At 42.4% G+C, this 18110-nt stretch overlaps 1 protein-coding gene across 1 annotated transcript in view; it reads right to left on the bottom strand.

Annotated features, from left to right (window-relative positions):
• Positions 1–18110, bottom strand: part of agbl4 (AGBL carboxypeptidase 4) — a 263660-nt gene that overhangs the window by 26571 nt on the left and 218979 nt on the right. Inside the window, exon 7 of the mRNA XM_088313401.1 lies at positions 593–682. Coding sequence (XP_088169527.1) covers positions 593–682 — 90 coding nt within the window. The remainder of the gene's footprint in view (positions 1–592; positions 683–18110) is intronic.

Below are 18110 nucleotides of genomic sequence, written 5' to 3'. Positions count from 1 at the left end.
TTGTGGTGGCTCCAACCGCCGTCGCCCAACCTCATCCTCAAAACCCTCCTAAAAATGTCCCCCATAATATTTAACATTATTAAAATCTGCGAATGCTGACTAAATATGCGCCGGTGCACTAAATTTAGACGTGTTATGACGTAATACAGAGAAAAGGTCAAATCCTCGAAACTGCCTGAGAAAACGGTAAGTCTCCACCCTTGAAATCATCGGGTTCATACATGTGCGGGGCTGCTGTTTTGATTAGCAACCAAGTTTAAAAGGTCTTCAACATCCATTTGTGAATGATCGTGTCTATGAACTTACACTCATTACCGTAATGGTAAAAGGAGACATTTATTTAAGTGGACGACAAACACAGTGACTGATTCAGCCACTCGCAAGTGAGAGCCACTATTGTTGATATATTAGCATTACTTCCTTTACAGATACGATGCAATTTGGTGCCAAAGAAAGAATATTTACAATACAATTTACTGCTGTGCGTTTCTTACTTGCACATTTGGCTGATGAAATTCTTGGCTTTGTCAAACACCGGAGAGAGCTGTGCAAAAGCATTTCAATCACTCCCCGAATGAGAACAGGAGCTCACCTTGACAGACAAACGAGGCAGGAGACTCTCCGGGGTGAACGCGAGCCGTGAGGAACACCAGCTTCTTCTCTCTTCCTCCATTCAGCTGGTCTGCGGCGCAGAAAGAGGCAAAAGCTCGTCAAATGTCATCTGGCAACCTTGCTGTTGTTATTCTATAATCGAATTCAACACTCAACTCAACTCAACTCAACTGAATTTATAAAGCACTTTTAGACAATTAGCGCGATATGCAAAATGCTGTAAGTGGAGCAAATGTAAGTCATACAACAAGAAAGTATAACAGGTAGCTAAGCAGTACGGCTGGGTATGGATTCACATTTCCAGAATTGATTCGATCGACAAGGTCCCGATTTGATTCAATTTTCTATTCACAAGTCACTTCGATTGATTTTCGATTCAATCAAAGATTTCGCGCAGTACCAATTTCCCTTTGGTATGGAAGGCATTCTCAGAGGAACCAATACTGCAATTAGTAAAAATATGATCATCAAGTTATTTATGTAAAGAAGTTTTTTTTCTGGGGTTGAGATTTTGCAGTGCCAAATATTTCCCTGAAAAAGCGTTAATGGCACAATGAGTACATTTGTGAATAGGAGAAATAAAATAAGAAATAAGATATTAAAAAAAAAATTTTTTAGATGGATGAGAATGCTGCCAAAGTTGCTAAAATCTTATACGGGCAACAATAAATTTACTCCATGAAAAATTTTGATAGGATGGGGACGATATACATTTTGTTGAGTAAAAGTTAATGTATTCCCTCCCAATCTCAATTTTGAATAAGAGGAAAAATGCACGTTTGGAACAGCAAAAATTATTATTGAGCATAGTTTTTTTTTAAACTTGATAAACGACATTAATGAAAAATTTATGGCGGTTGCAGAATAATTTACGGTTGATTAATAGACTGGTTAAATATACGCTTTTCAGCGTTTGAATAATAAGGCAGTGGAACAGCGTGATTTCTCTCTTGCAGGCAGCACATCAAAGAAGTGGAAGGATGAAAAAGTTCACATTCAATAAAGCAGAAGAAAGCAATAATATATTACAATAATTAGTGAGTTAAACATTACATTTTTCAATTTGTTTTAAATTCCCAAGTATTTGAATTAGTGCCAGAGTGGGCATCTTTTTCTAAGAAGAAAAAAAAGGTGTAAAAATAAATGCAATTAAAAAGACGAACAAAAGTGGAAAGCACAGAGGAGTTGCTATTTTCTTGCCAGTTCTTCTCCTCTAATGTGTTGTTAATTGATGGCAGTGGATGTGCGCCTCATTGCTATACACAAACTTAATATCATATTGATTCTCCCGCCTCTTTCTGCTGAGCGGAGAAAATGCTAATTAGCTAAAGGCTAAGCACTTGTCCTTCTTCTTAATTGCAATTTAACATCACAGCTGTGTGTGCGTGTGTGTGCGTGTGTGTGTGTGTGTGTGTGTGTGTACATCCGAGCGAGGTAGTAAACAAAAAAAAATGTTGCTCCATTTAAGTAGTTTCTCTCCGATTTTATCGCACTTTTTTCCTCCCTCTTTGCCCTTCACAGAGACAAATGGCTTTGCCATTCAGGAGCCGCGGCGGAGTGGGGCAGGCGCTTTTGTCGTAAATGTGAGCGCTCGCAGCTCCTAACTCGGCGTGTGTGAAATTCCATCGCATGGAAATTTTACATGCGGGCCTCGACCGGAGCTTACCAAACAAGCCTCTGATGCAGGAAGAGGAGCACAAGCGACGGCAAAAAAGCTTTGCTCCCGATCATAAAGCAGAACGCACAAAGTTGTGAGGCGACACACGCGACAGGTGCCGTGTTTTAGTTGCAGTGTCGAGGAGTAGTCGGGGAGGCTGTCGTCTGGAGCAAGTCATACAATGAGCGCCCTGGCTACCCAGCAAACAATGAGTGTTTAGACGTACTCAACCTTTTCTCCTCATTGACTCCATCAGAACTTGATCACAAATATATGTCCCAGAGGTGACCGACAGGAAGCAAGTAGAAGACGGAATAAAAATTGATGGAGCAAATGTTTTAGGCTTGGGAACAAATAAAGTGAGCCATGAACTGCAGGACTACTTGATGACCAGTAGGGGGCAGTCAAGATCAGTCGTCGGGGGTTCCTTGTATGGGAGGGATATGGTTAATAATATATCACCATACAGTTAAGTTAGTTATAAAAAATTATTCATACCCGAGTCAAATTTTGAGTTACATTTTTAAAAATGTTAATAATAAATTGATAATACGTAAAAAAATAAATAAACAAATAATAAATTAAAAAATATATACATGAGACTAAAGATTTTTTTTAGATGACAATTTTGTTTCACACATTTTTATCCACATCCATTTCTCAATACATGCTTAATGTGTAGATCATTCAAATCTTCAAAAAGACGTAAAAAAAAAAAAAAAGGTTAGGCTGCACAACAACTTCAGCATCCCAACAGTTGGCGCAGACTCTTTCCCCAGTACAGATACAGAATACAAAACACAGATAATAATAATATATTACTCATTATATCTCAAACACAACTTTCAGGGAGCAGCATTCCACTAATCACTAAAAATCACTTTTGTCCAGAGTGTGATCATTTTGCGCTCAAGCGTAAACTGTATGCTAATAAATGGAGATAACTGTAAATGAACCGAGTTTGTATTTATTTATTTTTTAAGTAATTCTTTAATGATGATGTTTCTCAAGAGGAAAATAACATCCATCCATGCTACAAATTCTTATCATGTTGAAGAACAGGCCAATGTGCAAGTTTGAACAGCAGGAATTAGCATCTGGCATACATTTTCTCTTGATAAACGACATTAATGAAAAGTTGATGGTAGTTGCAGAATAATTTCCTGTTGATGAATGGATTGGTTAAACAAGTTTGTCAGTGTTGGTGTAAATTAATTTCCCCCCTTTCCCTCCTGCTGCGCCTGCCTTGGAACGGATGAAATAGCAGAAGTGCTTTGTTACGATGAAAGGAGTCCATTTGTTTGAGTCAATACGAGCCATGTTCACATTTTAAACGGTGGCAAAAGCGGACATCGAACATGACTTTGAACCATCTTGACGAGTTGCCGTGTGAACGTAAAGGTAAACAAAACAAAAAGAGTTAAAAATGAAGAAAGGGATGTGAAGGTTTATGCAAGGGAGGGGGAAGCTGCGACAGTGACTGAGTGAGTGAAAGCAGCAGAAACCCAAATTATGCCCACTCAGCATAATTCTCACCCGCCATTGTCCCGTGCGGCACTCTACGGAACATTACTGCTCCATCTCGAGCGGCAAGAAAGGGGAAAAAAAATGAAAGCATGTCAAAGTACGATCAGCTCTGATAAATATGCAAATTGGCGTAGAGCAGCAAAGTGGCCGTGGAAGAAAAGAAGAGAAAAAAAAAAAGATAGAAATGTGACAGAGAGTGAAGGTCACTTCTCAATGTGCTGGTCAGCTCTTTGCGTGCCGCACAACTTTCAGGTTCACATTCATGAATTGCGTGTGACATGATGTCATTAACGGAGCCTTTTTTTTGTCACCGTTTTTGTAAGGCGGTTAACCTGCCAAGACCTTCACGCAGAAATGGCAACATCGCACACATTTCAAAGCACACATTGACTACATTTAATGCATCAATTATTCGGAAATGTACCGCTGAAATTAATTTGGGACAGTATACTTTGACATCTGAAAGAGGAAAAAATTCTGTAATCATGTTGGAGCAGCCCGAAAACCTTTCAAGGTGAGTTCTATGTCCATTTCATCGCAGCTCATCTCATTTTCTGGGTTTGGGCTGTGATTGGTTGTTAGCCCAGAGGCACTCGTGATGTCATTTTCAGTCGGCGGCAAGTGACAAAATGGCCGACGCCTGAGATGGATTTTGCTGCTTAATTCGTCCGGGTTTCGACTCGTCAGGGTGCGTAGAACACCCCCTCTTGGCTAAATTAAGGTCGGGAGGCACTTTTCATCAGTATTGTACGACAACATCATCAGACGTTTCCATCCATCCATTATCGGAGCTGCTTCTCCTCACGAGGGTTGCGGGCATGTTGGAGTAGGCGGGGGACACCCTGAACTGGTTGCCAGCCAATTGCACGGCATACAAAGACCAACATCCATGCTCACAATCAATGTCCTAAGACAATTTGTAAAAAAAAAAAGGAAACCCCTCCAATTTTGCTTTACAAACCAATTTCAAATCAGATGTTTGCGCGTTGGTATTCGCACAGCGCCAATCCCGACCATGCCGTTTTTGAAGACATAAAAAACACTTTTGTCCGTGTACAAGGACAAAGGAAAAACAATTCCTTACTGCAAGCATTGAAACAAGTTTCAAAATTGCAGGTTTGAAGGACGCCAAACCGTCACAGTAAAATGCAAACAAGACGATATCAAACTCGATGGAGGGTGCTACCTTTTAAGTCTTAGGAATTGTTTGAGGAGAGAAAATGTGCCTTGGAGTTGGGGAATGTGTACACAATCAAGAGACAACGGCATGCTGGCCGCAGCTTTATGCCACATTATACTGCAAGTCACAAAGCAAAGGCCTCGACGGCGCCGCCTCGCCGCTTCCTCGGCGGCGGCACTTTTACGTTGCAATAAATTAGCCTCACTTTGGAGTGATGGCAACAAGACACGCTTGCCCCCCCCCTTGGTATCGAAGGATGGACGCGAGCTGTAAATTTTCCACACCGCTGAATTTCGACAGAGCCTTGGAATGACACGAGACTCCGTTTACTGCCCAGCTGAGCGAGCCTGGACAAGCCTCATGAGAGCTGCATGTGCACCTCCTCCAACGCTCGGGCTGCCGCCCTCCAATGGACAACATCACCTCAAGGACAGCCACAGAGAAATAAGAAGAAAGGTTTACCCAGTAAAATATAACGTCGTCCAGAGACGATTGACGATTCAAATACTGTCCCAAATTAGGCTGTACAACTTTAGCACATCATCGCAGAACAAAACCGTCTGCTCAAGTTACCACTGGGCCTTGCAAAGAACTGTGAACTAAATGTACTGTATAAATATTTTTTGAGAAATATTTTATAGAAAAATGCCTGTAAAGATGACTCAGTTTGGATTCACAGATCAAAGACAGCCAGTAGAAAAGTCTTTGAATTAAAATTTGGTGATTTTAGATTAATTCCATGATATCATTCAACTAAATATCTGTTACAAGCTTCACAAACAATAACAGTCAGTTGAAAAATGTGATTAATTACAATTAATTAATTAATTAGTTAAACAATGTAATCAGTTGACAGCACTAATATATATATAAATATATATCTATATGTGTAGTTCATTTTCATAGATTTGATTATGTATTAAATTTTCTTTGAAAGAGCCACACTTAGTCGTATTTTGAAAAAGTTGTTGAGGATTTCAACTTTTAGGACATTCAGATTAAAAAGGCAGTTGCCTACTTATTGATCGAGGAAATGGCAGTGGCCCACATTTCACATCTGGAAACGCACCCAAATGAGTTGCAAACAGATGGCAACTCACGAGAACTAGTTGCAGAAACGCACACTCGGCGAAGTGACTACATTTTTTTTTTTTTTTGCGGAGTTCAGCTGCACAATTCTGTGTGTGGTTGGTTTCATGAACTACAACTAAAAAAAAAAACAAAAACAAAAAAAACAAAACAATGTTGAAGCCTGCATGGTGTTCATTTAAGAGTTCCTCGAAGTCCACCGTTGAACCTCACTCGATGTTCATCGACGCTTTCCACACTTGCCTGCCCACCAGCCATCTTGGCTTGTGAGCAGCCCCAGGGAAGGATCAAAAAGCAGTTGAGGTCAAAATATGTCAAAGACCATATCAGACAAACAGCATACTGTAAAATAGGGAGTGCGAAAAAGGATGAGAATACAGAGGAAAGGGTGAGAATTAAAGGAAACAGACATGGCATCCGAGGAGGAAACCCTCGAGAAGACGGCATGTAAATACAAGTGATGGCGGGCCTCTTAAGTGGAGATGAAGAGGCAGCCAGATGAAAAGCTCGGAGTGATATTCTGGATCAATTTGCTGCAATCAAGCCCCCTTATGGTTGCTCACTATGAAACGCAGAGATTTGTGCACTTCAAGGACGCCTGTGATGACAGCGGAGGTCACAGACGAGGGGTGGGTGTGAAGGGAAATGCGGCGGTGTCGGCGGAGGAGCATCCGAGCGGCAGGAGGATGCTGTGCTGAAAGCTTTTATAATTATGCTAATAATGAAAAGGTGGAGGCATGGTTACGTCGCAAATGTCACTTAATATACGAATTAAAGTTGAGGCTGATTTCATGACATTGTCTGACATTGTCACCGAATTGTAACGCAAACTATAGACAGTGGATAGAAATGTCGACGCAGCCCTGTTTAAATGTTAAAAAGTTTTGTCATTTATAAAAATTAAAAACAAGACGAAGATACCAAGAACAATTACACCATTAATGTCTCGTTAATCTGTGCAACATAAGTGGAAAAGGAGAAGTAAAAAATAACCAACTGAAATCAAGTGGGTGCAAAAGTGTGCACCCCCCCCAAGTAGGGATGTGGCTTTGTTCAGAATTAACAAACTGACTCAAACACCTGCCACTATTTAAAGTTTCTCCGATGAACTCCAAATGAAGTTCAGCAGTTCTAGTTCTACCTTTTTTTTTTTTTTTTTGCGGTCACATCTTACAGGACATCGTCCGCAGCATCAGAGGATCTCGTCGTTCAAAGGTGTCCATCAGGACAAAAAGAATTTGCAAGGCACTAAATGTACCGTGGAACACATGGACGACAGTCATCATCCAGTGTAGAAAATAAGGAACAAGACAGACATTATAAAGAACTGGATGTCCCTCCAAAATTCATGAAAAGCCAGCTGTGTGGCACATGTGACAACAGTCTACCATTTTCTTCAAAATGACTGGGCTATGTGGTTGAGATGGCAAGACGGACACATTATCTTCAAAAGATTAAAAAAAAGATTGTTCCAAAAGGTATGTTTGTCACAGACAAAATCACCAAAAGAGACACCATATCAACAGTCCGCTTGTGGCGATTGCCTACTGTAAAGGCCTCGACACGTCAATCAGCCGTCAGAAAGTCAGTACACGTCTGTTCTATCGCCCCCTGATGACAAGGAGGGGTACTACTACTCGGATGAGTGTGGAGAAACCTTTCTGTAGTGTGAGGGCTCGTTTTATCGGACAGGAGACTGAGGGCAACGAGAAAAAGGGAATTCCACAGCAAAGCGGAGACGATGAAGTGTAAAGCAAAGCGACACATGCACAATAATAAACACATCATTATCTTTGTCAAGCCAGAATTTCTGATTGTGCTTGTATTGGATCTCATTAAATTCTCATTAAATGGTGTCTTAATGTGTCAGCCCCGTTTGCTTAATGGCACAAATCAGATCCATTTCGGAAACAATACACCACGAGGACGAAAATATCTCAGGAAAAGATGGTATGTGCTCGACCATCGTTGTTAGTGTCATCTTCAAAGACCTCTTGCGGTGTGTTCAAGAGGTCTAATGCTGAGAGCCAGCGTTGGCAGACATGGAGGGCCACACAAGAGATACAACGAAAGAGAGTCAAAGTGGGCGCTCTGTCAAGTATCAAAAACAATGGGCCCTTTTTAGCCAGACATCTTGCACAAAGGCGGCGGAGGCGGCCGGCGGTTTCAAGGCGGCGGTCGGAGGCCTTTCTCCAGGCACGTCTCTTCTCATGGCTTCAGAAAGAGATGACGGGAGGAGGGGAACATAAAAAGGAGGGATGGCTGGTCTGTGCGCCACATGATAGAGAATCACAAGCAGCCAGTAATAGGCTTTTTTGAAGAATGGGCCACTGAACTTTAAGGGCCGTCTTGCTTGAAAGGACAAGTTACAAATAGGAAGAAAGCTGAGGGAGAAATGATTTCCCAGGGATGTACCCCGACTGTGTCGCCCTATCGCTGAACCACAGCGAGACTGTTTGTGAGAACTGTTGGCTCAGCTGCTTGCAAACTTTAGCAAGCTAGGCTAACCGTTTAAATACATTCCATGGAGGTTGACAATACAAAGCTTTTGTTCAATTTAGCTAAATGAGCTGTGGTTTTTCTTAGCATTATAGGCCGTCAGCACAGTAAATAAATATTAAATATACAGTAGAGTTTCTCAATATCCAAGCAAACCAGGCTAATTGTTTAACTGTTATAGAGGAAGCTTGACAACATTAAGCTAATTTGCAAAATGGCTACTATTTGTAGTATACAACACATAATGAATATTTACTGTATTTCTACCTCAATTAGTTAATTCACAGTGACAGCTAAAAGCAACAAATTGATATACTATTTTAATCTATTTGGAGCTGGGCACTTGACCCTTTTTTGCGGGTCAATCCCCCGCGCTCCGGCCGCTATCTTTGTATGGTTCTGGGCTCAAACCTCCGGCTTTAGCCTATTCATAAAAATTGCTGACTCCTGACCACATTCTGGGCACCACGCCCAACCCCGAAAAAAGAGTCCGAGCTTGACGCCGCTGCGGGAGAGATGTTAACGGCAGAGGTTTATTTATTATGTCTCCTTTGTCTTCTCCATGATCGTGCCCAATGCAAGTAAGTACGCACTGTTGGTCTTGGAATTGAGGTATTTCCCCCCTCTTGTAATGGTATTCCCTAGTGATGGATAAATGAAGCTTCAAATCTGCTTCATGAACCAGTTGTAGTATTTTTGGACTCCAGTAGATGGCACTCTCTGTTCAACATTGGGCTGAAAGAACACTGACTTGCCATTTTTTAAAACCTTTATTTGAACCACAAGAGCCATCTACAGGACTCAAAAATACAACAACTGGTTCATGAAGCAAATTTGAATCTTCATTTTCCCATCACTAGTATTCCCCAGTAGCAGATTACGTGATGTCAGAAAATGGAAATACGCGCATGCTTGAACGCACACTGCTGTCTCACGTCTCTTCACACACAAACAGTCGCCACTTTTGGCAATTTTTGTCGTTTGCCCTTTTCAAGGGTAAGTTCATCAGACGCACGAGGGCCGATTTGCGGGCCAGACTAAAATCAACCACCAGCCTTTGTTAATTGAACCCCTTATTTAAAAAAATGAAGTCTGAGCTCAGCCCAGCTCTACCTGTTGCAACGTTATCCGTTTTATTTGTTCCCCACTAATGACATGTTCAGTGGCAAAAGTGTTTTGGCGGCTTGGACAAAGTTAATCGGGACCACTTTCAAGGTAGAGAATCCGGAACTAAACTCATCAAGCGAAGCGAGCGGTCCGACGGCCAAGCAGACAGGAGTGACACGTCGTCCTTTATTTCTCTTCTATAAATAATTTCCAAGGCACAATGCATCCAAGTGGAGGTAAACAAGCATAGCCGGCTTTAATAACTGCGGTCACGCCTCCTGGCTATGTCTATTACGATGCTGCCTTCTGTTTCCATTCTACCTGTTTTTTTTTTTATTTATTTCTTTTTTTACCCCGCACAATTCTCACAAGAACTCACTGTCGGCCTGCGGTGTCTGCCTGCCATTGCGTGTTTGTTTGTGTGTATGCGTGCAGGGAGGTCACACTCGCGCTTACGGGGCGTCGGCATGGCGGCAGCGACAATGTCATTCCGCAGTTTAGTAACAGGCCATTACCTCGTTAATATCGGCCTAATGGGCGTTCTGCTACCTTAAGCCCGCAGCCGTGTTTGTGCCATTAGCAGCCACTTAGCGCAGCGTTCGTGTCCAGCGGCCGCTGGGACACAACAAACAAAATAACACAAGACGGTATGAGGATGCTCGTATATTTGAGCTTGGACATGAACAACGAAATCAAGAAGCAATGAAAATTCACCAAATTGATTGAGTTTGCAACTCAATATTTGATATTTGGTGAGTGTCACTGTAAAATGTAATCCTTCATAATTGTCCATTAACGATGATGATATAATATACTCTTTCATTGTTTAAAATGAAATATTTTTCATTTTGTCAGCTTGTTTCAAGCGCCTCTGTTGTATTATCCGTCAGTCTGTGCGCCTCATAGTGTATTATGTCGCCCCTCACAGGTCACTTTGGGTACAACATCAGGACACATTTGATATGGGACACTTCTTTTTTGGGAGAAGCAAATCTTGTTTGTCGGTGGACAGATGTGTGTTAAACGAGTAATACGGTAATAAGGACAATACGTGACACACTGAAGCAGAAAGATGTCACTTACGGGAATGAGTGGGTTCTCATTTAAACTCTTTTATTTTTGTGCACCTCTTAAAATCATTGGATCAGTTTTCATTTTTGTCAGAAATTGTAGTCTCGCTAGAATAAACTAAAAGTCAGTTTTATATTTTAACAAGCACAATAGGTCCCAAATTCAGAACTCTTAAACTACGTTCACACCAAATCCGTTGGCGTTTCACTGCGTAGGTGTGCACAATGCAGCCGCTCATTTGTGCTCGCGGGAAGGGGCGGGGCTTGGCTTTGTGACGACTACGGCGTTTCCGGGAGTAAAGAAAGTAAAAAAGTTTCAACATCGCATTGAAGCAGCCGACACTGTGCAAGAGCTAATATGAACAATATTGTCGTCTTGGTGAAGTTCAACAGCTGTTTAAAAAAAAAAAAAAAAAAAAATTCTCCAAGCCTGGTCAAGTTTTTTTTTTTTGTCCCTGTAGTGGTAGCTGGCAGTTTTGTAAAACTCTGAATGTCCACAGACAGGAACTATCATTTTCTTCTCCATTCTTCTTTGCTCACACAAATTCCACTGACTTCGATTCAATCGTGCCACCGGAAACGCTTCCAACGGATTTGGTGTGAACCAAGTGTTAGACATCTCAGGGGGCGGCCATTTTGTCACATTTGTCGACAGATACACAGGGCTCAGGTGACGACCAATCATGGCTCACCTGTTTTCCGAAGATGAGATATGATTTGTGGCTGGATTTTATTGCTTAACTCATATTCCACAATTGCAATATTAATCAGAATGCCATGTTTCAACTGGTGGGCCTGTATAGAGCATATTCCCATCAACAAATTTTCCGGAGTTCACTTCCCCTTTAAATTGAACTAACAGATCATCACTAAACCAATTTAATTAAACTCACTGCATTCAAGGTGATTCTCCCACCCCCGAGTTTCCAATCCTCCCGTCTCACTTCACGTAAAGTTGAAAGGATTTAAATGCGGTGTAACAACGTAATGCAACTCCCCGATAAAGCTGACATCAAACATCTGCGATAACATCACAGCTTGCCGCCACAAATGAAACGACTTTTGGAATAGCTGAACAAAAAGAATATGTTGGGGCAAATCTTTTATGCTCGCTAAAAAAAAAAAAGAATAAAACCAAAGAGAACAGATGCTGGAAGGGGGAGAGGATGGGGGGTGGATTTACTGGGAGAAGATCATACTCGATCTACACACATAGAATATAAATCTTGCTGAATTAGTACGGATGTGACATTGCAAAAGAAATCAAACTTCTACAATTCAAAAATATTATAAATGAGCGCTAAAAATGAGAATTGAAACCGTGGCTCCTGCTGCAAGCACGAGAGCCCGACTGCGATGGGATGGTCGCCATGACAACGGGCGGGCCGAAGAATTCGGATGGAAGGAATCCGGCCTGTCTCTGTGAGACGATACGTGGTTTGAAGTGGCGGGCCTTTTCCAGTGGCTTTGATCGCCCAAATGTTTGTAGTGGGGGCAAACCTGCAGAACAAGCAGGACTTCACAGAGACTACTGAGCCGTGGAACAACCGCGCACACACACACACACACACATACGCGCACACATATACAGGATGAAGCAGAGACAAAGAACAGATAAAGGTTGATATTTCTCTGCATCTGTTGCTGAAGAGCATTGAAGGGATAACAAAAAACAAACAGTGTGTGCAGGAATACACGCTGGCCATAAAGCACCCATTTAATTTCTCTTTCTCAACATTGTCCTAATTAGTGTTGCGTGGGAGACGTAGCCTAGCTAGCTAACTTTGCGTGTGGTGCGGGGTACACTCTGGACTTGTCGGGAGTGAATTGCAGGGAAGTTATAGGTGATAAAAACATGTTGACGCTCACATTCAAACCAATGGACAATTTAGAGCAGGTGTGGGAAAACTACGGCCTGGGGGCCACATGTGGCCCGTTTAAACGTTTTAATCCGGCCCACCAAATTTGAAAGAAAAAATAGGAGTTGCAAAGAGGAGTGGCTCCTACTTCTTCTACGGCAGAAAAAAAATGAGTAAGTCAATTTGGTGGCTCGTGGTTGTGGGGCTGTGGATGCTAAATTCTCTCATGGTTGAGTGTCTTTGCCCACAGACCGCAACAATTATTGTGTCCTCACCAGTGTTTATTTCATCGCGCGGTGTAAATGTGTGTGACAGAGTAAGTGCATTTTCTGCCAAGCAATTCGACCAAAAGTTCACATTTGCAAATCCTAGCAAACGGGCGAATAAAGGTACTCATCAAATCACAGCAAACAGGCCACCCGTGCCGCCCCACACGCATTCTTGTCATCTATTCATGCAAACTACATTGACCGGATATGGAATTGTGCCGCCAGAGATGCTCAAATTGTGGTCCGTTGTATTTAATTTTTTTTTACCTTAAAAAAAAAAAACCTTAAATATCCCTTAAAAAATGTGCTTCAAAGTAAGAACCAAATAGATAGATAGACAGATCGTTCGAGAAATGAAATCTGGTCATTATATCAAGATGGCTGTGCAAAGATGGAGACAGCATATGTTCGCCCCGACTGAGCCGAAACGATGATAAGATTAACCAATTTTTAGAGAGGAAATTAGTTTAAAACCACAAAGCAATAAAGTGCAGTCTGTTTGTAAAACAGCAGGAGATGAAGTTCATTCTGTTTGCATGCAAACAAAGTTGCGGCGAAACACCTTAAAGAGACAACTCCTACAGCGATTAGAAAAATGCAAAGACGACTCCCCCCATCCCAAAAAAAAAAAAAAAAAAGAATATGTACATGCATTTTTCAGCGACTTCTTTGGCCGCTATCGGAGGAGATGGGCGAGGTCAAGAGGCGGGGAAGCGAGCCGGCTGGCGCGACCAGGCCCCCTCAGACAGGAGGGCTCAGAGGGAGCAGATTAGAAAAGGGTGATGCAATATTAATTGGTGGCGTCGCATGCGTGCCGGGGAGCGGGGGGCTGTCGGCGGTTTCTCTCCCTGAGGGAAGGCTGTCAGGAGCTCGGAGAGACGGGCCGAGATGAGTCGCTGACCTTGTCTGTCAGCTCGGCGGAGGGGAGGAGGGCTCGCCGAGGAGACACCCAGTCCCGCTGACACTCGGATCAACACGCTGCCAGTCGACTGCGAGCCAGCTGGGACGCATCACCTCCGACGCAAGCGGACACACGGAGTGACAGACAGACTGACCCGAGCAAGTCCACAACGGAAACCTCAAATTTGGTGGACCTAGACTCAAGTATCACTTCACCATCAATAATGAGCCCACACTGAAAAAAAAAAGCCCAAATAAGCACCACTCCTCACACCAAGCTCGAATATAGATTAAAACACAGAACCTTAGAACTATGAGGCAGATGTGTGAACCGCTGGCCGAACATGCTGACATTGGAACTAACAGCCAACAAACAACAAAGTCACCTCCGTGTCATCAGACGCAAAACGATGATGCGCATTTTTTTTTCTCCCTTTCAAGTCGAGCGATGCCTCCAAAGTGCAAGCGTGTGAATCACCAGGAGCATATGGGCAACAAGCATGTGTCAACTTGGGACACACAAACACTAGACACAAGTCAGCTTCAATTAACTCGCTCCCCTCTGTCCCCGCCCCCTCGCCGCCGCCCCCTCGCTTCGTTGCCCCACTCGCACACAACTAGGTCATGGCAAATCCATAAATGCATGCAAAAATATCTCCTTTTTGGTGAATACTTTGATTTTTAATTCCCACAAAGCGTCCCCTTGTCAGAAAAGATCTAGTGCCTTAAATTATCAATGCGCTGCACGTCAATAATTCAGATTAAGGCAGGCAGGCGCTTGCACAGAGTCGTCAAATTCCATGACATCTCCTGGCAAAGTGCTGGACAACGCAGCAAGAGTCGGATCGTTGTCGCAAAACAATAAGACATGCAACACTTTGGTGTAAAGTCAACAGCAGGTTACTGTGGCGGTGGGGATGGAGTGAGGGGGGGGGGTGTCAACTGCAGTGTGACAGCTGAGCTCTTATTTTGTCCGTCACCGATGAAGCCATGCGTCAGCCCGGTTGGACCGCCAGTCCCTGCTGTCTTAACTGTTTTCTGGTGTCAATACACACGTTAAGTGTACATACGAAAAATGTTTTTTTTTTGGGGGGGGGGGGTTTTTCACACTCATCTATTACTGACACTTTTTTTGTGGGTTTCTTCCTCAGTTTGAGGCCAACATTGACACGAGCAATGTGCAGGTGCATGCTGCTGGCAGCCTGTCAGCTTCAGTCAACTTGACTTAACACTCACATGTACGTACAGTACACACAACACACACACACACACACACACACACACACACTTAGTGGGGTGAAGACTTTGGGCTCCTCAAACATGAGAGGTGACAAAACGTACTCACACTCTGTATTTAAGTACTAAGATTAGTGGCCAAAAAAAAAAAAAAAAAAAACAAACAAAAGGGAAATAGGAGTATTCATTAAACTATTTACTTCAGTAAAAGTAAACAACTACAGAATTAATTGTAAAAATAACTAAATAAATGTACGGGCCAATTTCAATCGCAAGCAGTTTGTAACAGTCAAATGTCCAGCCGGTCCGCCGTCATGCAAAAGCAGCTCCCCCAATTTCCTTTAAAATCAGGGCGGTCAAAGCTCACACGCAGTTTCCGATATTGCAGAAGCAGAAATTGACTCGCTGGCGTCCGTGCATGAGATCGATGCGTGCAAAGTCTTTTTTATAAAAGTACACTGTAAGATCCCCCCCCCTTGCGGATCATGTAGACATTTGCAATTATAATTTTTTTTTTTGTTCTTTGTCGATCAATCCTTGTGAAGTGATTGATGTTCGTTTCAAGTCATGTGAAGAAAACTTTGTTATTGAGGCTATTTATAGCATGTTTAACCCCTCCCCCTTAGAACAGCCGAGATCAGCTGATACATTTTTAATCGAGCGTCTGGGAGGCTGATAGTTTAAAAGAAATGATTTGGAGTCAAAGAGTGCACGATGACCTCCCGCGCGGAGAGCTTGGAGGTGATGTCAGTGCACATGGCCCAGGGTCAAGTGACACCTCCCAACAAGGCGCTCATTAACACCGCGCCATTATAAGTGATGGATGCCATGCGTGGTGGCCACTGCGTGCGCGTCTTGTCATGCTTTATGTTGACATTGACAAGGGCGGACAAGTGTCACTTTTTGTCTTGTGCCGTGAATTCCACAAGGGCGTGAAGCTCTTATGTTCAAGGTGGTCAGGTGGTAAAATGTGATGAAAAGCTTCGTCCAGAGTCATTAAAAAATGCAATGAATAATATATATATATAGTAATTATTAATTAATTAATATATTTTGCTTGAATATTAAATTGTGTGCATTTTGTGTTTATGGAGCAATAGGACCAATTTTATATCAGAATGACCAAAATATTTTTTTTTGTTTTTTAAGAAAATGACGCAAAGTATGAGCAAATCATTTTTGTTGTTGCTACCTTTTCAAACAAAAAATCAATTTGACGGAGAACAGAGAAGGATTAAACCAATCATATTCACCGTTTTTTTTTTTTTGTCATGCAGGGTTACGAATCACTGTTTGATTCAACAGCCTTTCTTTTCCACCGCAAATCAAACATCTATTGTTTTTTGTTTTTTTTTGCATTCTATTTGATCACAAACACGAACATACCTGACGTCCTTTCAAGTCTGCTTAGCGACGAGAGCCTCGTTATCCAATTAAAAGATTAGACTCCGGCTCGTAATTAAAGATGAATCGTTCCACGATTTGGATTTGTCTGGCCCTCTTTTTATTAAGCATCCCCCAGACGTTAGGCTTTGAAAATGATGCGGATCTCCAAGAGAAAAAGAGTTAAGCCGTGTGACATTTGTTTTTGTTGCTTGAGTCATTTTGGCCGACTCTTTTCTGTTGTGATGAGAATGCAAAGCGGGCTAAAACGCGCATGACGAATGAGGCCTGTGAAGAGACAAAACAAAGCGATGAAGTGCGGCGCACTTTCATGTGGCGGAAAGCACACCGACGCCTCGCCGCTTAATTATCTACATGGAATAGTGTTTACTACGGTGGCTGAGAAAGGTCACACAACATTGAACTGCACGCTATGGAAAAGAAGTTTGATGCTGTTGTTTTGTGGCTTTTGCAATTGTGACCTTTCTCGCCCACCGTAGTTTACAGCTAAAAGTATATATAACATGGCTGTTTTTTTTTTTTGCAGACATCAAAATCAGAATCTATCGCGGGGGTGTCGAAAATAACCTGAGAATACGACGATTTGCGCAAATTGCTTAACGTGAAACGAGATGTACTTCTCACATGACGCGAAATGACAATTCAAATCCAATCAGGGCAATTGGCAGATTTTGACACGAGACATCAATGTGAGAGCGAGTGGTAAGGTGTGAGAGAGGCGAGATGCGGGAGATGAATATTTAAGCGCGTGTTTAACGATTAGCGTGCGGGTGCAGCGAGCGGCCGCAGCAGTGACATTGGCTGCTGCCATGACGACTCGCTGCAAAGGCGCTTCGTTTTTTGTTTTTTTTTGTGGTTGACGGCGGTTGGGAGTCGCCTGCATTAAAAAAAAAAAAAAAAAAAGGGCCATGCGGGGGCTCGGGGCTGAAGCATGTATGAGTGCACATTGGCACGTATAGGCTCACTTTTGCATTCATTTACTGGAGGGCCTGATGGACTCCAACATTGCTCGTTTCTAATCACTGCAAAGAGCCAAACAAGCTTGTTGAGAACGATAAGGACCTTTTTGAAAAGAGCTGGCAGCCTCCATATCGGTTATACACGACGTGGGGACATGCGGTGGTGAGTGGGTACAAATGGAGGTATGCCAAGACGAGGAGAGAGAGCGAGAGAGAGACGGAGGGAGGCTCACTTTCTTGTTGATTGGTCGCAAAAGCCACACGCTTAATTAAAATGGTGGCAGTAACTAACCTTGAGGGTTAAATCATGATTTTACACCACTGCAGGAAATTTGTCAAGATGATTACGCGACTCGTGTTTTGCACATGTAAAGTTCAGGAGAACACTGATTGAATGATGAGAAGAGTAACTAGTAGAGGAAGCGACACGTTTTGATGATTTAAAACGGACAGATGGGCGAAGCCGGCGATTCTGAAAAGTGTCAAAAGAATCATTGTTCGGGTGTGATGAACTTTTTCGTGCATCCATACAACCAACGCGTTTGTTTACACTACATTTTGGAGTTTATCTAGGAGCCGTTTCTTATCTAATGTAACTTTTAAGTGCAATGAATTTTAAGATTTTTTTTTTTTTAAAAGAATTCTTGGCTATGGTGGTACAGGCAGAGTTAAGTCAAAAGTTTGAATTTTTTTATGTTTAAAAAAAATGTTTCTTTGGTACAGCCAAAGGTTCCGCTGTGTG

Source organism: Idiotropiscis lumnitzeri, chromosome 13 (assembly GCF_059441095.1).
Source record: "Idiotropiscis lumnitzeri isolate Australia: NSW breed Sydney's pygmy pipehorse chromosome 13, RoL_Ilum_1.0, whole genome shotgun sequence".
Lineage (NCBI taxonomy): Eukaryota > Metazoa > Chordata > Actinopteri > Syngnathiformes > Syngnathidae > Idiotropiscis > Idiotropiscis lumnitzeri.
The sequence above is the reverse complement of the archived record's forward strand: the minus strand, read 5'-3'. Positions and strand labels throughout refer to the sequence as shown.